This window comes from Populus trichocarpa, chromosome 4, assembly GCF_000002775.5.
Source record: "Populus trichocarpa isolate Nisqually-1 chromosome 4, P.trichocarpa_v4.1, whole genome shotgun sequence".
Classification (NCBI taxonomy): Eukaryota; Viridiplantae; Streptophyta; class Magnoliopsida; order Malpighiales; family Salicaceae; genus Populus; species Populus trichocarpa.
Window position 1 is genome coordinate 22,773,393 of NC_037288.2, and position 22,966 is coordinate 22,796,358.

General features: G+C 33.0%; 2 protein-coding genes across 2 annotated transcripts; one reads left to right on the top strand and one right to left on the bottom strand.

Annotated features, from left to right (window-relative positions):
- Positions 1–673: 673 nt before the first annotated feature.
- LOC18098310 (embryogenesis-associated protein EMB8) lies at positions 674–10,555 on the bottom strand. Its single transcript, XM_024600107.2, has 13 exons — positions 10,133–10,555; positions 9,985–10,046; positions 9,432–9,529; positions 9,047–9,136; positions 7,715–7,837; positions 7,226–7,303; positions 5,515–5,600; positions 5,293–5,341; positions 3,392–3,448; positions 3,181–3,311; positions 2,303–2,386; positions 1,929–1,998; positions 674–1,414 (listed from the first exon to the last, which is right to left on the bottom strand). The coding sequence occupies exons 1-13, from the start codon at positions 10,507–10,509 to the stop codon at positions 977–979; spliced, it is 1,743 nt and encodes a 580-aa protein (XP_024455875.2). The 5' UTR covers positions 10,510–10,555; the 3' UTR covers positions 674–976.
- Positions 10,556–11,421: 866 nt separating this feature from the next.
- Positions 11,422–13,191, top strand: LOC18098311 (protein WHAT'S THIS FACTOR 9, mitochondrial). Its single transcript, XM_006384964.3, has one exon. The coding sequence runs from the start codon at positions 11,562–11,564 to the stop codon at positions 12,864–12,866; it is 1,305 nt and encodes a 434-aa protein (XP_006385026.2). The 5' UTR covers positions 11,422–11,561; the 3' UTR covers positions 12,867–13,191.
- The last annotated feature ends 9,775 nt before the right edge of the window (positions 13,192–22,966 follow it).

Genomic DNA, 22,966 nt, shown 5'->3' on the forward strand with positions numbered 1-22,966 from the left:
AAAAAATAATAATTTGTGGGGGACCTCCTGCTGGTTTGACTTTATGAAAGCATTTATGTATACCTTTTCCATTGAAAAACAACTCCTGCCTCCTTCCAGTGATCCCCACCCACCAGGCCATGAAACATGACGGCTATTAAAAGATATCACGCCGACGACTTTTGAAAGAACTGACATCATGGAGGCTATTAAGAGATATGATGCTGACGGCCTTTAAGAGAAACAGGCTTCTTTATACTCACTTTCTTAAGAAAACATGGAAGAAAAAAAGAGCAGACATTTATGAAGAAAAAGAAGCCATATCACAATATCAAATTATAGCTATTAAATTTACCTGGAGCAGGGTCTTATGACCATGTTTTAAACCTATACTAAACTCATAAACAAGGTAATATCTCTAGCATCATTTTCCAGTTATCCGATGACCGGCCTAAAATGAAAGACTAGAAACAAATGATGGCAAAACAGGAATCAGTGACCAAAATTGATAATTCATCCTGTGCTCTATATCTTTAAATCTTCAATGCAACACATCCATCTACTCACCCTGAAGCATGGTGAAGAACATTACCAGAACACACTCGGCTTAAACCTAACATATAAAATGAAGCTAACATTATCAGGCACAACTACACACTTCAGCATGCAGTGACGAGAAACTGAGATTCACGGATGGCATGAAGAAACTAGTTTTCATTTTCTTCTACTTTTTTCAGAGAACATTGTTTCTCTAGAAATAATGGTAACAACACATAATCCAAGCTTCTTCCAAATTTGTGACCAGATACAACTGACCTGTGTTCTTGGTATTACAGTTTGACTCCTTTATTATCCTTCACCATGAAGGCGGTTTTGTACTGTTATCATTTATCACCCTTGCTTTCCTTTTTCAAGAAAATAATTCATCACATTTTATATTCATCAAGAATGACTACTATACCATAAAGTAAATAATTATCATTACCCACAGAGATTGCTATCTTCTACGCAAAGCAGACGGTATGATGCTCTTGAATCTTTTCTTGAGAAAAGGAAGAAGAGCAGAACCGACAAGGGGCCAGGTTGTTACGATAGCAATGTAAGCAAGGAGCCAGATCGAATTTCTATTCAGTCGTAAAAGCTGATCCATTCGTCTTCTAACAGGAACATCCAAATCATTGAGATTCTGATCCAATGGCTGGTTGAGGTCAACTTTAGAATGGGTTTTCTCTGTCAAAAGATCACTTCTTTCTTCGTGCAAAATGGCATCTTCATCCTTCCTGATGTGGTCCACATCTTCATTGCATTCATCTTCAGCTATGAAATCTTCTTGACTGTTGCCAACAGCAGTCACCATGCCATCCTCCGAGACATTCACATAAGGTCCTTGATCAATTGAAGACTCCGGTGGAATGGACAAGCTAGGCCCTTCCACCTGAAAGACAACCAAACAAAGAAATTTCAACTTCCTGGAAACTGACAGTTAAACTAGAATAAGTTGTCCCCTTGCTATGCTTGCGTTGGAAGATTTAAATTCAGATATTCCCACCGCAAGACAAATATAACTGGTAACAGTTAATCGAATGACTGGACACTGGAAACAGCTGGTCTTTTAATCTCTTTGAGTTCCAAAAACATAATCTCTTTCCCAGGAATTTTAACCCACTCAAAAAAAAAAAAAAAAAGGTTTAAATTATTGCGAAAACATTTGGCTTTCACAGCCAAATAATGGAAATTTCTCCTCCATCTCATGTTTGAAAGGTGAATTTTAACAAGCAGAAGTAACATCAGGAAAATATATACTTCATACTTCCATGGGATCTGGCAATGTGCTCCACTGTGGTGCTAGAGTATGTGGTATGTCCTTGTCCATTTCTTTGTGTGTTAAAATGTGTGCATACTAATTTCTATCAACTGACTCCAAAAATCATTAGCGAACTATTTTGCACCTTCTTTCTTCTGTTGCTTAATGGGCTAGACTGCAAGACATCAAAGAATTCATCTACAGCTCTCACCCACCTGCAAGGAAATGAAGAAAACAATTCAATCCAAGTTTATCAAGAGACAAAATGAGAATCATACAGTAACTGCTGCTAAAGATGATGGACAACATTGTTGATTATCATCCAAGAAAAAGAATGTTAGCATGTGAGCTCCTAGATAATATCTAATGCAAACCCTTAATAGATGGTAAAAAATAATCACTCTTGACCTCCGCATAGGACTACAACAGACTCTGACATGCTCTTTTTTTTGCAGATGTCTATGCATGTTTGATAATGAAGAGTTGTCAAACATGCCAAAAGAGGAAGACAGTAGTTACCACATGCTATCTGCAGATATCCCCTCATAATAAGCAAGGTGTCCGCCATGCTGTGTGACAGCAAGGATAATATTTTCATTTGCCCTGTAAGGAATCAAACAGTTTAATGTTGCATAGATTGAAAACATTGTTGAACGCATGATATCATGAGCTTCAAAGTATAGTGGCGACAGCTAGACTTATTCCGGTTATGAAAATTTAGAATTCATACATTTGGTATGCTATTCACATACTGTTGATCATATCTAAATCTTTAACCATGCTTCATGTTGTGGCATTTTCAAACGTATTGTGTTAAGCATCATCTACCTGGTTCTTTCAGACTATGAGGGAATTTAAAATCCATCAATATCACCCTGATTCCTTATCAATTTCAACAGCAAGTGTTCTAATCACTCCATGGTTGATTGCTGCCCTATGTGACAACTCTAGGTGTGAAATAAAATGTTCACTAGGACACTCAGCTAACTGAGTAGAAGTCGGCAGCATTCAAAATCCCTTCATGTTATAACTAAAGCATTTTAGCTGTGGTGCAACATAAATTTTTGGAATATGGTATTTAAACAATTCTATATCTGAGCATGCACTAGTTAGTCAAAATAATTTTTGCTCCATGATAAATGTTTTGCCTCCATTTAATTGGAAAATGTGACTAGAACTTTTATACAGTGTCTGTGTGCCTACGAACAACCCCATTTATAGTTAGTAGAGGCCAAATTGGAGCGGTTTTAGGAAAGCCAACCAGTCAGGGCCTGCTGCAACAGAGATAGCGGAATAAAGAAATCCATGTTGAGCATTCAAGAATGTCATAAATAAAGAACAAATCACACACTCAAATGATCAGAGAGTGGGGAAAAGTAAAGAAGCTGATTCCCTACCTGCATTCATCCCATGGGATGGCCTCCCTTGTACAAACTGGATCATCCATGGCACTGATGCACAGAAGAGGCACTGATACATTTCCCACAAAATTCACACAACTAGAACGCCTGTAATATGCATCAACAGTCTGAGGAAAAGAACAGTGGTTTTAGTCAATCAAGAAAGGATGAGTCATTTTGGTGAAAATGAGGATCAATCAGCTTTCACCTCAAATTTTCCAAGAATGCGGGTTGCATAGTTGTCGAAGTCTCGAACAGAACGTGACTGTCACACAAAGGAAAAAAAACAGATTCTTTAAAAGCAAGGCATTTGCTTCACCAATACAATCCTCTGATTACGTTTTCATCTTTACATGTCAACATATCAATGGATTGTTAAGGAGTATGTACCAACCAAATGTATTTTGCTAAAAATAAGTAGAAGCATAATTTGCTTGTGATATATCTAAACCATCAATTTGGAAAGTGTTATATAGATATAGGCTCTTTCCACTTTCCAATGCAATCTCACTTCAAAAGAAATAATGCCAATAAGCAACTATTTTATGCAGTTTCATAATGTGATTTAATTGACACCATGATGATGAGCATGTTGAATGTGAAGAGCTACAATACAACATCTCATTAATCAGCATCCCTCTAAAGATGAATGCAGGGTAATCCAATATATCCCATAAATTAAACTAGGGGGAAATGCAGCACCTATGGCTTGGTTATATTGGATTTATAAGACAAAAATTGTTCATTTGCCCTTAAGTATCTTGTGCTTTGCTCCATTAGCAGTGTACTGACTGCTGAACTCCAATAGCAATATTAAAGTGGCATTTGGTACAAGGTTAAAAAATGAGAGGGAATTTGTACAAGAACACTAATTATATGAGGAATTGTTAAAGTGTAAAGTTAATATTCAAAGGTTGTTTGGTGTGTTAACAAATTATAGGGTAAATTGTTAGTAAGGAGAGAGAGAGAGAGAGTTTATATATATTTTTCTAATTCTCCTACATGTCTTAACTATTAAGTTTAGTAAATAGCATCTCATGTGTTGGCATGGATCTAAAACATAATGAGCTGAACAAAAAAAATTTGTAAGTCTGTGTTTACACTTATTGTATAGATTACTTTACATCTTATGCATGCACAAATATATACATACCTCTACAAGTAAAAAAGAAAAACTAGAAAACTATTACTTTACAAATATATAATTGCATCCCTTATGGTTTAAAATGGGCTTGCTTCTAAAAGCATATCGAATGATATTTTTACTACTCCAACAACCAACTTCATATATTCACTTAAGTAGAGGAGTTTAAGAAAGAAATAAAATGAAGGCACTCCCTCCATCCCACAAAGGATGTCCCAATTGACTATTCACACGTATTAAAAAATGAAAATAAATGTTGTGCCAGACCATCTATTTTTATTGCATTAACTACATTATCCTTCCAAATTAAATGCAGTTAAAGAAAAAGCATATGAATTTAATTTTTAAAGAGTCAAAGTATTTAAGTAACATAACCGATCCTTCAACATATTGAAAATAGACAATGCATTTTGGTAAGGAAATAAAGAGGTAAATAGCTCAATCTGTCCTTATATAATTGGACAAGTCTCCAATATATCCCTACATTTTTAATTGTGTCTACCACGTCATTGTATAATATTCAATTCTCCAATATGTCATTCGGTCAAGTTTTTCCACCCAAATTGACAAAATTACATTTTTTTCATTCTAAAGTTGTCCTTGAGTTATATAAGAATATAATAGAAAAGTTTCTTAAGATTGATCAAAATGTTTTAAGAAATAAAAAGTTTGAAAATTATTCAACCATTAAAATTTAAAAAACTAAAGATTTCAATCTTTTCTCAAACAACTAAAATTATATTCCTGTACAGCTCAAGGGTATTTTCAGAATGAAAAATATAATTATGTCAATTTGAATAGAAAAACTTGAGATAAAAATATATTGGAGAATTGGATATTATACAATGACATAATTGACACAATTAGAAACACAGGGATATATTGGAGACTTAATCAATTATATAAGGATATAATGAGTCATTTAACTGAAAATAAGGACGCTTTTTGAGGAACTGAGGGATTACCTTCTTTACACCATCCCAATCTGTAAGACGTGACAAGATAGACTCATGCCTGCATAACAATACAGTTAGATCTTTGGAAAACAAAAACCCTGGAAGTTCAAAAAATTAAAAACACAAGCTGAAATCATAATTTTGAAGTGATCAAGTGGAGTTCACACAGGATAACTAAGCAAAAGAAGGTTCAATTTCAGAAAAATTAGCAAAGCAGTGATGGAGACATACAGTTGTGCATAACCTTGTAGGCCAACTGTTAGCACTTTGTCATACAATTTCTGCACAAGTCTACGATTGATATATCTATCACATATCTGTAAAGCAACAATAGAGGGACTTTAAATAATTTTCAACAGTTAGTTCCATAAGTGGATTATTTAACAAAAACAAGGATTTTAATAATTTATTGACTTATAACTCAATAAGAAAGCAATTTACATAACTTCTGATTTAGTTGAACCTGTCCAGATTAGTACTAACTAAAGATCTTGACATGATCCCACCATCTTTTCTACAAATTTTCTTACACAATTCTCTTCTACTTTGCCTCCAAAGTATTTTGACTTTTATGAAGGAATTTCATAACCAGAGTTGATCTTTCCATTCAGAATAACATCCACTGGAGAATTATGCGTCTTTTCTTTTATGTATTGTATCAATAAAATAAAATCATGAAATTATAGATTCAAACAAGCTTGGAACAAGAACTTCCAAGTGAAAGACAACCAAGCATATAAAGGGAGAGATGATCAAAGAAATAGCTGGTCGCATCACATGGAATTCATATGGATGAACATTCAATAAGAACTATATGTAAAAACTATACAAATTCATATAAAAAACCACATAAATTTAATATAAACAACCAAGTTCGTTGGTCGAGCAAGCCCAAGGAAACCCAGTGCAATGAGACACTTCCTATTAGAACAAACTAATATCCATCAAATATCTACCGAGAGACTATCCTTAACGTTCATGATTTTGCAGTTCAATCTCTATTGCACAACCCATTTTCCATTTTACTGCGACAACTGCAAACTTTTTTTCTTTCTTTTTCTTTTTTTAATAGAACTATCATACTTCCTTTACAAAAAGAAACTGAGAAATTCCTTTACTGCGAACAAATTTTACAATCTTCCGAAGCACATGAGGCATGGGGAGCCATTGGCATGACAAGTTATTCCTTTTAGTACTCCACAATCAATGAAGATACCCAAGTTGTTCCTTTTATTCCCTCTCCTTTAATTTCTTCTCTTTTCTAGTTTATCCACTTGAAGGCAAGTGGTTCAGTTCAATGGGACAAATCCCATGCCATGCTGCAAAGCAAAAGTGAGTCATCAGACAGCAGCAACTTCACGTGAAATGCTGGTTGTTAGAACCTATCTGGTTACTTCCCAACATTGCTCTAGCAAAAGCAGCAACAGGTGTGGTCTCTTTTCTCTTCCACTGCCACCCTATATAGTCTTCTTCTCATTAATGACATACTCTTAAAATTCTACCTGTAAATTTTTTCTTTAACTAAAACCGCAAGTAAAGAAGAGCTAGATCTACATTCTCACTATACTAGTACTTCTAAAGGAACCCATTTATGAGGAAGTAATGGTTGTGCAATTTTCTCAGGAAAACAAAGCAAAAGAAAATGAAGATGTTTTCTCTCTCTGCGGAAGACATTTTAGTTTCTACCATTCACTTCAACATGTTGCTGAATATGGTTGTTGGAGCCCCACTACATCACCATCTACCTTTAACATTTTCTGGTCACATTACTGTCTTCATTGCTGGAACGAATAAAAATATATAAATTGCAATATCTTGCATCTTAAAAAATCAAGATGTGCCAATGAAACAAGGTACCTAATTTGGCATGGTAATAGATAAATACAAAAACTACAAAGATATACCTACTCCCATAACATGTAAATATAGATGAAGCACTCACCAAAAGGTCCCAAGGAGAGCAGACAGCCGCAGCTCCAACAAGAAGACAATTAACCCCATCTTCTCCAAGATATTTCACCTGGAACAATTAACGTTAACAACACATCACTTGGATTCAAAGTTCCAACTCTAAACAAAGCAATTTCTTGTATACACCCTTGTTCAATGTGCATCAAAAAGAATCCTACTAACTGTGTGATTTAGCTTAACAAATCCACCATAAATAAGTATGGTTAGAGTTTATCCTCCAAATTAGACAAATCAAACTCATTCAGAATTTGATACAGTCATAATCCATTTACCAATATCTACCAGGAAGCATTGGCATTATAAAACATGAAGCAAAATGGCCATGCGGCAGGTTAAAGATGAAATGTATAAAAATCTCATCAGGAAGGTAGTTTATTGAGATGATAATTTGATGTCTTTCAAGATAAAAAAATACACATACTACTTTGCAAGTAGGGAAAAAATAAAAGGAGAAGCATACCAAAATATTTGCCCCAATACTAGTTCCAACAGCATATAAAGGAGCTTCAGGATATTGACAATGAATATGATCAATGACCTTTCGTACATCCTCTGTCCACCCAGCATTGTAGAAGCAATCAGACTGACCATATATATTTATAACAAATGACCTTGTTAGTCAACGATTTATTGCAATAAGTACAGACCACGAGAGATGTCTGAACAAGCTTTGATGCAGCTCAAAACACACATGAAAGTTTGACATTTAAGAAAACATATTCAAAAGCAACCTAAAAAAGAAAAGCAGTCACAGTTATGCAAAGTTAAATATTCTCTGAATAACAAGATCCTCATTAAGCACATTATCTATTAACAAAATAACATATATAAAATCCCCTCTCAACAAAGAAAAGAGAAACCCATGGGTATACAAGTCTGTGAATGAGCAATTTCACATTCAGAATTGTCATAAAAAAAAGAAAAGAAAAGAGCTTCCTGCATCTTAGCAGTATATTTCTTTTATTCACTTGGATGAATCGAAAGAGAGGTTTCTTCTAAATTGCCTTCTTCTGTTCCAGTATTTTAACTTGTGACAACTAGCTTAAGAGAAAACTATTTAACAAAGTGAAGCCATTTGCATTTTCTTGAAAAGCTTTTGCTACTTCTTCTATTTGGCTTTTGATGATCTGTCCATGTGGGCATGTACCACAGCATGTCTGATGCTTTTTCATAAACTTGTGGTTATTTAACTCAGTTTCTGTTTCACTGAAACAAGGTTTTGTGAAGGAAAACCCTAGAGAGAGTCCCACCTCTAAAACAATTTTAAATCAAAACAATTTTCCTGTAACCTATAAGCTCTTGGTTGTAACCCAAAATCTATCATATGTAGGGACAGTAAAGTTGTAAAAAAAAGAGAGTGAGAGAGGAGGAAAGTTGAAGCCTAGGATCCAGTACTTTAACAACAACTAAAAGATATTCCAAGAATTTAACTGTGGAAAAAGAAAACCAAAAGAACAAACTTCACAAGATTTTCAATTTGGTTTAACTGATCTGTCAAATCCTTCAAAAATTCTAACATTTTTTTCTTCCTCACTAAATTTCAAAGTCAAGATACAATTAACCAGCCTGTACCGCTCTTCCGTATTTGTTGTTTTCTTCTTCAAAAACCTTGTTTGGATGATATCATACTAAATGCAATGACTTCTTAATGAATGCAAGCCCTTACGTATAATATTCATAAAGGGGAACAGAGAGAGAGAGAGAGAGAGAGAGAATGGTGATCCATGAAGAATGAAAAGGAAAAGTTGCTTTATGAGAAATCAAAAGCTTGCATATAATATTTGACACTCACAGTTATTGATATGCCTCCAAGTCCACGATGATTGCTCACAACAACATTCCAGCCATGCTTTGCCATCCTATCTACGAGATGCTTTACATACTGTTGCACCGTAAAATTACATTAGAAATTTAAAAAGGAGAAAGGAAAAAAACCCTACTGACCACAAGAAAAAAACAAACTCCTCAAAAGAGACACAACAATTAATGCAGCATGTCTATCACCAATATAACTGAAAAGGGCAGCATCAAAAAGGAATTTCATAAGTTACTTCTATTCAGCCAACTGAGGTCTTGCTTAGGGGATGAACGCAAGAAGTAAAGGAATCTCCAGCAGAAGGTACCAACTACATGAAAATGAAAAAAACTTCAATTTCAAAATGATAAAAAGGACTTACAGCAGAACCCGAGTCACTTGTTAAACCAGGAATCACGATCAAAATAGGAGTTTTATCATTTTCTCGAGTTGCATCATTTGTGCAGGAAGCACCTTTAACTGAAAAATTAAGAAGCAAAAATTAGATTTAAACAATACCAAACAACAAGTAAAGCAGCAAAAATATAAAACACACATGTTAAATTCAAGACATAAATCATTCCCCCCAAAAAAAAAAATGATACACACGACTCAAACCAAAGTTCAAAGTCACCGTTATCACAACTCGACCCAAAGTTAGCATCTTTTCAGAAAACAATATATTGGGAAACTCCAAGCAAGAGTGATCATAATGTGCAGTGGATAAAAGATGCACTCGACCTAGCAGTAATCCTAGCTTACTTCAGGTTACATAAGTTCGCCTCTACCATTCAACGAGAAAAAAAAAAATCAAACACCAAAGCCATTGCGAATTATTGCATCAAAAATTGAAAATTTAACCTAATCTAGTCAAAGATAGTTCATGTTTTCTTCAAGATTCAGATAGTTTCACATAAAATTTGTATTATACTAACCATCAGAAGACATTAGCCAGTCCAGAGCAATGGTACCGCCATCAGTAGCAAAAAACATGTGTCTGCAGAGTACAAAAAAATAAACGTATAAAATTAGGGTCTGCAGAAAAAAACAAAAGCAAGAGAGAAAAAAGAAAGAAAAAATAACCTTTTGTAGGTGACATGAGGAGATTTTGCAACAAGACTCAAGAAAGCTGTTTGGAGATGAGGACTTGATAGCCATGGAGTAGGCAAAAACCTTCCGTGGAGGATGCTGCACTTGGAAGCGACGGATTTGTAGAGTTGAGAGCTGGGATTATAGGTGAGCGACACAGGGTCGCCTCTGAAGGCGGTGAGTAAATCGGCGAGAAAGTGTATCTCAAGAAAATTGTAGAAAAAGACTAGAAATGCTAGGAAGAGGAGGAGGACGATGAATAGGAGGAGGAGGAGGAGTAGGAGATGATTCTGAGAGATTGAAAAAAGAGACAGAGATTTGACGAAGAGCTCGTCGTAGTCGTATGATGATGCTCTGTAATCTTCTTCCATTTCAAAGATTTTCGAGGTTGTGGAGGTTGGAGAAGAGTAGGTGGTTAAGACTTTGTAAGATGGAGTTAGTTATAAAGTTCGTCCCTGTAGTTTAATGAAACTAAATAATTAGTCTTGTAGTCTTAGAAATTATATATTTTATCTATTTATATTTTTTTTTCCTCTCCTCTCCTCTCCTCTCCTAAAAAACAAATATACGATTCCTACCCATACTTGTAATATATTAGAGATAGATGCATGAAAAAGAGAAAATTACATCTAAACCCAAAAAAAATTCCCTTCTTTTTAGTTTTTTTTCCTAATTTAACTTGATTTTATAAAATTATAAATAATAAATAATATTTGGAATTATGAATAAGTGAGATAATGTAGAATAAAATAACTATGAAAATCTTAATATAATGTGAGTTACAATAGTTAAGCGTAATGTTTTTTTTTTTAATTTTTCTGTCACTTGAATATTTTTATACTCAATTTAATATTTTTATATTAAATTAATTTAGAATTGAGTTTGATGTTTTATTTTGATTTATTTTATTTGAGTTTCTTGTAGTGTTAAAAATAAATTTTGATGTTGAGTTAATATTTAATTTTATTAATTCAAATTAATTAAAATTTTAGGAATTTAATTTTAAATTAAAATAAATATTTAACTTCTTTTGTTTCCAAGAAATTTTTTTTTCATAGCTTTCTGACTCAATCTTGATTGGAATCAGTATATTTATTATTATTTATTAATATAATTTTTAATTTATTTTATTAAATATATGAATAAACTTTTCAATTGGTATTCAAAGAAGAATTGATGGTGAAAAAATTGTTCATTTGATTTTTTTTTTCTCAGTACAATTTTTTTTAATTAATTTTATTCAATTTTCTCTGTTTAATTAGTCATTCGGCTTTCTCATCCTCTCTTGTCAATGCATATAAGTTTAAAGATTACTGTTTTCTTCTCTGGAAACCATCACTCACTAAACAAACAATCCTTCACCACTCCCGCTTCCCCAACACTTTGAACACAGCAGCATCAATTCCATTTTCTTCCATGAGAGATGATGATGTCTCTCTACAGCACCAAACTCCCACACCAACTCAACCAAGCCAGGACCTTCATAGCTGCCAGGATCAAATGGGCCTGTGACCCTTACCTAGACACAGCTGTTTCCAAAGAAAAAGACTTGAAACAAGTCATTTCTATCAAGAACCAACTAATTTCCTCTCCCTCCAAATCCCTCCCTCTTTCCTCTCTTTCCCTTCTAAAACCCTACTTCAACATCTCCACTACAGCCCTCAATTTCTTCCATAAGTACTCCACAGTTTTCTCTCAATTCCAGCCCTCCCCTTCCCTGCCCTTCCACATCAAACTCACCCCTCAAGCTATCTCACTTCACAAGGAGGAGCAACTCATTCTAAAGTCACAACCTTTACGTGATGACACCATAAAAAGGTTAGCTAAACTCTTAATGCTTTCCGGGGCAAAAAGATTGCCTTTGCATATTGTTGATAGGTTCAAGTATGATTTGGGTTTGCCTCATGATTATATTACTGCCCTTTTATCAGATTATCCTGAATATTTCAATGTCTGCGAGGATAAAGATTGTTTAACTAATAAAGACACGTTCTTTTTAGAGCTGGTTTCTTGGAAAGATGAGTTAGCTGTGTCTGAAATGGAGAAAAGAGTGTCACTTGAGGATTTGAGGAATGTTAAGAGAGGGGAGAGAATTGGGTTTCCTTTAAATTTCCCAAATGGGTTTGATTTAAAGAAGAAAGTGAGAGATTGGGTTTTCGAATGGCAAGGTTTGCCATACATATCGCCCTATGAAAATGCTTTTCATTTGAATCCCAATGGGGATCAAGCTGAGAAGTGGACTGTCACGGTTTTACATGAGTTGTTGTGGTTGTTAGTGTCAAAGAAGACGGAGAAAGAGAATGTGCTTCAATTGGGGGATTATTTGGGGTTTGGGAACAGGTTTAATAAGGCTTTGGTGCATCATCCAGGGATTTTTTATGTTTCCAATAAGATTAGGACACAGACTGTGGTGCTTAGAGAGGCTTATAGGAAGGGCTTCTTAATGCATAAGCATCTTCTAATGGGAATGAGGTTTAGGTATATTCGTCTTATGAGTAAAGCTAAGAAGAAGAGAAGAAAATCAGTTGGTGGTGTTTCACATTCTCAATTGCAAAGGCAGGTTTCATCTACCAAAAAAGGGATAGAAAGAAAAGCTAAATATAAAAGCAGGGAGGAAGAAGAAGAGAGATCAAATGACTCTTTAGAATCTGAATTTGAGGATGTGGGGTCTTCAGACTCCAACCTTGAGGATGCGAATAGTGATGGGACGATGAAGATGAAGATGTGAATTGGTGCAATGAGAATTGGTGTCTCACAAACAAGGAAGCAAGAGCTCGCCATCAAGATATTGAAATGATTCCTTGAAAGTGCCTTGTCGATTGCTACATTTGTTGGAGAAAATTCTAGGAAACAAGAATCTGGCAAGGGCATTGTCCAATAAGGCAAAACCTTTGGACCTGATAACAATAGGAAGATTATTGGTGATATCAGTGGTTGGAATCTGGTCGGTTGCTTACAGCTTATTGGGGGTTGGTTCCCTTCTTGTGTTTCTAATTGTTTTGATTTTGCTCATATATGCAACAGCACTACCTTGTAAATATTTTTCTGTTTTATTTCTCTGCCTACATAGACTATCTTTCCCTTTCAAATGCATATCAATAAAGGTACCAAAAGGAGGGTATCCACCTCCCGTACACTGGAAGTATAAAAAAAGAAGTCAAAAACTACCGATCTACTTACAACTTAGCTCTTCTCCTGGTACTGCATTTATTCCAACCCATAAGACGTTGAAGGAAAGATCTTTTAATCTAGAAATTGGAGTATCATCTCCTATATATGTGTTATCAGTATATTCTAATTTGATTGACTGACATTTTACATGCATACTCAGTTTGACATCATAATGAGTCAACCCAGTTTACAGTAGTGCGTTTTACAGGCATAATGCTCAGTTTAGTCGAATACCAAGTCATTTCATCTTTTATTGGTGGCTGTTTCTTTGCTCCAAATATGACATGGATTGAATGTTTGATGTGTCAGAGGCTTCTTCTCTTTGCGGTATTGTAGATCACTTGGGGTATGGTATTTATCCTCCAACTTCTTGTTAGTGATGTACAAGAAGCTAAAAACAGGAAACTAGAGCCAGAGGGGAAAACATTTCACTGTGAAATAAGACAAAAAACTTACTTTAACATGCTTGATTGCAACCCAAACTTAGCCTCTTTTTGTTTCACTGTTTGTTGACTTTTTCATTTGTGATTTCTTTTTCAATGAAAGGAGAGTCTGCTGCATCCTGCCTCAGCCTTTGCTAATTATTCATATGCATTTTCTATGAATGGAGTTTTAGCACTCCACATCTTGAAGTCATGATGTATGCCTTTGATGGGAGGCCGAGAACTGAAACATGACTTTGGTTACGGTTTTCCTCCCTGAAAAAATCTAACAGGTATTTGCTGAGAATTCCCTCTTTTCATTCCCAATAATTTTAGGTTTCACAGATAAGTGATCTTGCCATTTATTTTATCTTACTGTGGGAAGCTTGCTGCTACTAAGCATTACAGTAAGGACTGCTAATTGTTGCTTCAGGGTAGAGATATTTGAGGTTATCGAGTAGACATGTTGCCATGCCAGTTACCCTGAATTTCTCTGTTCATATGGCTGGCAATCATATTCTTAATAAAGGATTTAATTTCTTATCCCAACTGAAGCTGTTATCTTAACAGATAAGGTTCAGTTCTGTAGTATTTTTTGTGATGGCTAAACTTTTAAGAGTAGCAGCATTGAAGAAATAGAGAGAGCTGAGCCTTGCTAGTTCTCTCATCTGGTTCATTTCCTTTCTCAGAAGAATCTTCCTCCATTTGTATGGTCCATGCCTCTTTTACTGGATCCATTTCTTTTTCCAAGGGTCTGGACTCTGGTCATCATCACGGTATGTCCTCTGGCCTCGGGTGTCAAGTTCAGTAGGCTTCCCATAAGTAAAGTTCAATCTACTCGACACTTATAATTTTTTTAAATATTTTTTATTTAAAAATGTATTAAAATAAAATTATTTTATATTTTAAAAATTATTTTTAAAATCAACCTACGATATAAAAATATATATAAAAAATTATTAATAAAAAAATTATTCATAATTTTTGGAAAGGTAATTTTCACTGTATTTCCAAATATACTCCTTCACTTCCCCAAAAGGAAGGGTGACTTGTGTTCACGCCTTCCAAATTGGGTCTTTCCATTCCTTATTTTACTGTACATCAATCCTGCCCAACAAGCTGAAGTTCAAGCTCTTACACCCTCCCTCCTAAGAAAAGTTACTTAGTTTGGCTCTGATTGATTGCTTACCGGAAAGTAAATTATTTTTTAAAAGTAATTTTTCTTGGAAAATAAATTTTTATAAAGTAAATTATTTTGTGATGTTCGGTAATATCATAGAAAATAAGTTGGAAACACTTTTTAATATTTGGTTATGTCATGAAAAATAATCTGAAAAATAACTTATTAATGTTTTATTTTTTTTCAAGTTTATTAAAATAATAATAACAAATCTTACAAATTAAATGGTTGAATGAAAATGAATTGAAAAAAAAATCTAATTTTATAAATTATCTCAAATAAAATAAATAACAATCAAATTAATGGAGATCAAATCTAGTAGATAAAAAAAATTGAAAGATGATGAAATTAAAATAATAATAATTACAATTTCATAAATTATTTCAAATAAAATAAATAACAATAAAAAAAAATGAGGACTAAATTTAATAGATACAAAATGAAAAGTATATTAATAGCCTTGATTGATATACTGGGGGACATGTGCTTAAGAAAGTAGCAAGTTAACCAACGAGCTTGTCCGGAGTTCCTTCTGGAAAATAAGCTGAGAAGCCAAAGAAACTGTGACTTGCAGGCTGCTGGTTACATGATCTACCCAGACATTCTCCACTTATGTCGTGATGGCTCAATTATAGAGCTTTTACATGTGCATATGCTTGATTTTTTTTTTATTAATATGAATATTCAAATCAGTTTATGTACAGCTTAATTAATTTTTAAAATTAATAACTATATAAATTTTTAATCATCGTGAACTCAAACGGCTGACTTCTAACCCCCGATAGATTCTGAAAACGTGAAATCTTATGGTTGTTTGGACCATTATAATAGACCGTCAAGATGGTCGAGTGAAACAGGGGGGCTTTCCACGTGGCATCATCTTTTGGGTGCTACAGAAAGAGCAGAAAACCTTGATGTCGTTCTCTCTGTGCTGGACCTGGGACTTTCGGACAAGTAATAATAATCATATCAGGAGGCCTGGGATTTACGCGTCAACTTCTACAAGTGCCTTGTAATATTTGCGGTTATCAGATAAGTGAGATGACATTGTGCTTTCTTTCAGTTTCCTGACATAATTTCTTTCTAGATTCTGAGCATCACCGAAATTTAGCAGCATTGATTTTAGGCACATTGGGGTAGAGAATTGGGAAACTGAGTGAAGTGGGGCCATTGATACGTTCACTAAGCTATAGCTTAGGTTGCATTGAGTTAGTGTCCGAAAGAGAAGTTCCAGATATAAATGTGTCTGATTAAAAAATAAAAAAAATATTAAAAAATGTTTTCATTATAAATTGTACGGAGAGAATTTATATCTTATCAAAACAAGAAAGAAAGATGGAAAACATGCTTTTTTCTATTTTCATTATTTTTATATTTTTTATCTCGAGAAAATAACCAATAACATGGGACTTGACGAGTCAACCTAATAAACTCAGTCAAAACCTGAGTTAGACAAATTTTTTTTTCAAAACAATGTTATTTTAGATTAATTTATGTTAAAATGGGTTAATTCAACTAGCTCACGATCCAGGTCGAAATGAGATTTGATAACCATGACAAACTGTACTACAAAGAATTTATATCTTATCAAAACAAGAGGATTGAGAATATGTTTTTCTATTCTTATTATCTTTGTATTTTTTATCTCGAGATAATAACCGAAAACAGGAAAACTAGACGAGTTAATCTAATAGATTCAATCAAGAAATGAGATAAATAACTTTTTTTTAAATAATATTATTTTAAATTAATTTATATTAACTCAAGTTAATCCAACCTCACCATACATGTTGGAATAAGGTTTGATAACCATGACAACAAGAAGGATATTTTAGTTTTGTCTGATGGGCAGAAGTCGCTTTTAAGCATCATTTTTTTCCCCATGTTGAAAATGCAAATGATATTTCCAAGTCAGTCGATCATCAGAAAGTGATATCATCATCAACCACTGCATTTATGATGTAGGGTTCGCACTCAGAAATGAGTCCCCAAGTCATGGTCCTGCCGGCCGTCAGCAGCACCCTTTATTATTTGGCCCACATGACAACTAACATTAATATTGGGTTGCGATTTTCATTTCTGTAAACAGGATATGTCCTCCACCTCTTGTATCATGTCTGCCTCCATGGAGGTTTACTTCGGGTGGTGAGAGGATAAGTGCTCCACCTCTTGTATTATGTCTGCCTCCATGGAGGTTTACTTCGGGTGGTGAGAGGACAGTTCATTCACTCTCAGGTGTTAAATCCATTTCATCTCAACATGAATTTTGATTATAGTTATTAAACTCGAACTTGTATGGTGAATCAATTTGATTGCATGTTGATTCGGGATCTCACCCCAAATTATATTTATTTTCGAGTTGTTTTAAATATTGACTTGGAAAATCAATTTTTGAGTGATGTGAAAGATTAATTTAATAATTTAATTTATTAAATTAAATTGTCATCATACTATCGTCCCTCTCTCTCATTCTTTATTTATTTCAGATAAATATATCACTTGGACGAATACGCATCATGGTTCAATTGTTGTAATGATTAGAAATGCCATGTTCTAAAATATAAAATATTAGAAAGATAAATTGTTTCATATAAACATGGCATTTCTAATCATTACAACAATTGAACCATGATGCGTATTCGTCCAAGTGATATATTTATCTGAAATAAATAAAGAATGAGAGAGAGGGACGATAGTATGATGACAATTAATTTAATTTAATAAATTAAAATCGTGAATCCTCAATTCAATTTAAATGATGAAGTGGTTGAGGTGGTGGGATCGAGACGTGGATGAGATTCATCAAAATATATATATATATGGTAAATTATTTTGAACGCCTTATGATATAATATAATTTGTAACACTGCATATCTTATTTTAAAAAAAAAAATATTACACATTTGTTTTTCCTTCCCCACCTCTCGCACTCACAGTCACCCTTAAAATCATTATTTATTTTTATTTCTCACCAAAACACATATCCTTTTCATCCACCACTCTCACTCATTCTTTTTTCTATGCCTCTCATTTTTTTTTAATTTTAATATATTACCTCTTGTTTAAATCTCTACCACACTCTGTTTATCTTATCAATTACGTTTTTAATTTAAATGGATTGACTTCAAATTAATTAATTTTTTTCATCATTTAAATTAAAGATGTTGATGGTTTTAATTTTAGAAAACAAAAAAATTTATGACGGTGATAATTAATATCAGTATAAATTATTTAAAGATTATGATTACTGTTATTAATTCTTAATAATTTTTTATTTAGAAAAACTAATAATTTCATATTAATCTAAATTTTATTTTTATTTTTTTTATTGTCACATTTATTTTTCAAAACAATAAGAGGTGGACGACATGTCCTCTTAAAAAAAAAAAGTGAGGTGCGCGAGTCAATCTCTAGACCCTCGCATGCCTGGCTTCCTATGATGGGCCGGGAGCTAGGCTTGGCTGTTGCCGAGTTTTTCTTTTTTCTCTTTTTTTTTCTTGTTTTTGTTTTTTGACACTCCAGAAAGAATTTGAATTTTATTTTTTCAATTATTCTGTATCTAAAATGAAAATACCAATACTAATAATAATTTTTTTTCATGAAAAATTGATTGAAATGGTGTTTTATTATTAAAATGTTCAAATAGATTTTGAAAATGATTTTATTACATTTATGATTTGTTTAGCTTCCAATCATGCAAAATATGGACAAACATTTTTGATGTATTTTGTTAATTTACTTTAACAATAAAAAAAATATTTTAAAAAAATAAAAAAATAATTCAAATTAAAAATATTATGTTGGCTACGATAAACAAGAGACATGTTAATATAGAAATTTATCTTTATGAAAAAAAACATTCAAAATGGTTGTATTTTTTGGTTTAATGACAATACTAAAGAATTTTCAAAGATCTAAAATTTTCTTATATTTAAAAATAAAATTTAGCCCCCCTATAACATAAACATACAAACTAGTTCAAACTACCTATCAATGCTAATATATAAATTCAACTCAATCTTTAAAAAAGAAAGAGATTAAAAAATTACTATAATTTCTAAAAAATAGGTTAATCTCATATTTCCTTTAAATGCTTATTTATACATCATATAAAATCTTAAATAATAAAAAAATATGTTTTTTAAATTATCTCTAAGTTATTACACTTTATTTTGACCATAAAAACTCTAAAAATACTTCAAAATAGGTTATAAAGACTACTTTATATAAAAGGACTCGTAAAGTCTTTATTGTTCTTTTACAAATTGCTAATATTATTAAAAGCAAACTTCTTTAAACTATAATTAAAGGATTCGACAAAGTTCATAATATTCATTCCTATATTTTTAAATTGGACCTTAGTTATTTTTTTACAGGTAATTAACCTTAGTTATTGTCTTATGTTAGCTTTGGCTTATTTTTAGGGTAACAAATTTATACCTTTCGACAAACTCTACTAATAAAACCTTAATTTCTATTTTCGAACATCAATCTTCAACTCAATATTCTTTATTTTAATAAATTTTTAATTCAAAAATATTTTTAAGAAACATCACATAATAAATACATTCTCCAAAGAAAGCCAAGATACATGGAAGCTAGCACACATAGTTGATCATGAGCTGCGAGCTGCTTATTTCCATATCTTCTCGTAATGTTAATGTTTTTGTTTTTGTTTTAATTTTTTTTTTGAGCTGCTAAATAACTGTTTATTTTATTTTTTTCGTTTAAATTCTAAAATTAATCAAAACTAAAATATTTCTCATATGATTGTGAAGTCATCGATCTACCTAATTCCTCCGATTAGAGTTTTCCCTCACCAGATCATGATTTGTCAAGTTCCTGAGGCAAAAGAATTCTTCAATCCACTCGAAGCTCCCTCTCGCTGCCTGTAAAATTAATGCCAAGAATTAAGGGAGAAAGAAGACAAGAAGTCTTATCAAAATGATCAAGACCATCGGCAAGAACAGCCTGGGCAGCTGCTGATCAGTCTTTTCCTGCAGACTAGTCATCATAAATGGCAACACGCAATTTTGAAAAGTCAAAACCCTAAATCAAAGGTTTCACGTGGAAGTTAGGGTTTCAACTTTCATGGTGAAACTTGTCCACCCCCACCATGTGAATGTGTACAAGCTTACAGCTCAGCTCTTGAACATGTCCATACGTCTTAACAATAGAAGATGTTGCCTTCATATCTTTGATCATATCTCTGTGTGATCCATGTCAGATCCAATGGCTGAAAACCATTGTTATCTTTATAATATTGCATTTTGCCTATATATATATATGGGAATAATGGGATGTTGTAAGATTTTTCGAGCAGAGAGTTGAAAGGCAGGAAAAACACCAATAATATATATTGCAATGTTAAGGTCGCACATTCGCGTCTTTGCTGGTTGCGCAGAGATCTCACCTCCGCATCTTATCATGTGTAACCCAAGCATCTTGTTGTTGCACATATATATAAGACCTTCATGTGTTAATAAATTATGCTATTTTCACAAATAAATACTATCTTTATATATATATATATATATATATATATATATATATATATATATATATATAAAACTCTAACCGCAATACTATTTAAAAAAAAAAAAAACCATGCATTGCACGTAGTTGGAAACTTAAATTCATAGAGTAATCCTGGCAAAATAGTCGTAAATCACATCCAAGTTTGTTTGTTGGGTATAGCTAGCTAGCTCGGGGGTAATCATTACAAGCTAATTAAACCTAATAATGTTATTCTAAAGTTTACCAATTTTTATAATCGTACGTATAATAAATGCATCAACTACGTGCACACGCATTTTAAAATCTTAATTCCAATCAAGTAACCCTTTTCAAACTACATTACTTGTACAAAAGAACTGGTGAAAGAAATGTGATTCCCAGAAAATGAAAGGTGACATGTGTATTAAATGATTTCGCATGAACATGCTTGGACTTTCGAGACTAGAGAGCCTCCCGATTCCTTCTCCTTCCCTGCACTGAACCACATAATTAATACTTTTCTTCTACCAAAGTCTAGTCTAACATAGTACTCTACCTTTATATTTATTTTAATGTGGGGTTAACTAATCTTTGGATCCATCTTTTATCATGGTATCACGATCAGAAAGGGTTTTAAATTTGTTATTTTGGATAACCTGTTTTTCTTGAGATTTTTTTTTTGGATTCTATTGATGACGTTCTAAAATTTAAAATGTTTAAGAATAAAATCGATGTATTGAATAATTAGTTAATCTCTTAGTTAAAGTAATTTGATTCGTTCTCTTTAGCCAAGTTGTTTGATTCTCCTTCCCTGTACTGAACCGCATAATTAATACTTTTCCTTTACCAAGTCTAGTCTAACATAGTACTCTACCTTTATATTTATTTTAATGTGGGGCTAACTAGTCTTTGGATACATCTTTCATCATGGTATCACGATCGGAAAGGGTCTTGAATTTTTTTTTTGGATAACCCGTTTTTCTTGAGAGGCTTCCTTTTGGATTCTATTGGTGACGTTCTAAAATTAATTAAGATGTTTAGGAATAAAATTGATGTATTGAACAATCAGTTAATCTTTTAGTTCAAGTACTTTGATTCATTCTCTTTAGCCAAGTTGTCTGATGACTTGATATGAAAAACTTAGGTGGTTTGTAACTAATAGCTGGTGGTGTTTGATAAGTCAAGATGACTGGTAGCTAGTATTTGTAAAAAGATTCATTTTGATGGACATGGAGACTCTCGGATGCTTAAGTCAGTAACTTTATAAATAGAGAAAATACAATTATATTTTAGAGAGATAGACTGTAAAAATATGTATACTAAAAATGTTAAGAATAAAGAGATTGTAAACTTGGAGCTTGAAGGATTCATGGTGTAGTTATAACCCATGAGTCTTGTCTTTTTCTGGAGAGAAGAGGTTAAAGTGTTATTTCATCCTTGTAATATTTTGAATTGTATTATATTCAAAATAATAAGTATTGGATCAGTATAAAATACTAATAGACCCGCGTGGGGTCCTGAAAAAAATTTCAAAGGAGAGTTAGGCTTGGGTAAGGTGCTTCAGTTTATTAGAGGTGAAATAATTTTTATGTCAACGCTTATACCTAGAAAAATTTCTAGGGGGCAAAGGGGACAGACCCAAAAAACGGGGCCTATATTTAGAAAAAAAAAATTAAGGGGCGAAGGGGAAACCCATGAAGGAGAAGCCTATACTTAGAAAAATTTCTAAATGGTTAAGGGGACGGACCCATATCGATACCTATACTTAGAAAAAATTCTAAGAAGTAAAGGGGGCAAACCTATAAATAGTGGTGTTATTGCACCACAAAGACCAAGTTCATCATTTGAAGAGTGATCATATTATTACGTAAGAGGTATGTAACCTTCCTAGGATGATATGGGGCATGAGAGCCCCCCATTGAAGAGTGGTTAATGGAGTGTGGGAAATATGTAACATTTCTAGAATGACATGAGGTATGATAACTCTTAATTGGAGAAAGATTTCAACAAATAGTGGGAGGTTAATAGCCTCCCTGGCGATGGTATAGGGGCTTAAGAGGGTGATTTTGAAATCCCAACAAGAATTAACAATAAAATTTGATTAAGAGACTAACTTATGGTTCTTAAAGGCAAAAGGATTGATTTATTGAATTATAAAAAAAAAACACATAGCTAGACTAATAAAATATATTCTTTTCTTTATTGAAAGATCATCTTCAATTTGGAGTGTCGTGGTTGCCATACCTTGTTTTTTCCCTCCCATTAATTATAATGAAACAACTTGTTGATTTTAATTTTGAAATTTATTAATTTATTTTCTGCTAGGGGAAAGAAGACTATATTTAATTTTGTGGTTGCTGAGCAATGATTTGATTTTCGTAGTAGGTACGTAGTTGATTTTATTGGAATTTAATTAGACACGAAAATGATTGTGGACGAAATAACACATGCAAAGGCAGATAATTAATGAGTAGAAGTAAAATCGACAGCAACACTTTCACGTTTTATTTTATTTTATTTCTTATTATTTTTTATCATTGGGCCACGAAGTTCCAATGA

Bases quoted from the DNA above. Each gene is read 5' to 3' on its own strand.
- LOC18098310 (XM_024600107.2), bottom strand. From the start codon at position 10,509: ATGGAAGAAGATTACAGAGCATCATCATACGACTACGACGAGCTCTTC. The intron at 9,530-9,984 runs GTTAGTATAATA...TTAATTTTTCAG, and splicing joins CTGGCTAATGTCTTCTGATG to TTAAAGGTGCTTCCTGCACA. The intron at 3,312-3,391 runs GTGAAAGCTGAT...TCTTTTCCTCAG, and splicing joins GCATTCTTGGAAAATTTGAG to ACTGTTGATGCATATTACAG.
- LOC18098311 (XM_006384964.3), top strand. From the start codon at position 11,562: ATGATGATGTCTCTCTACAGCACCAAACTCCCACACCAACTCAACCAA.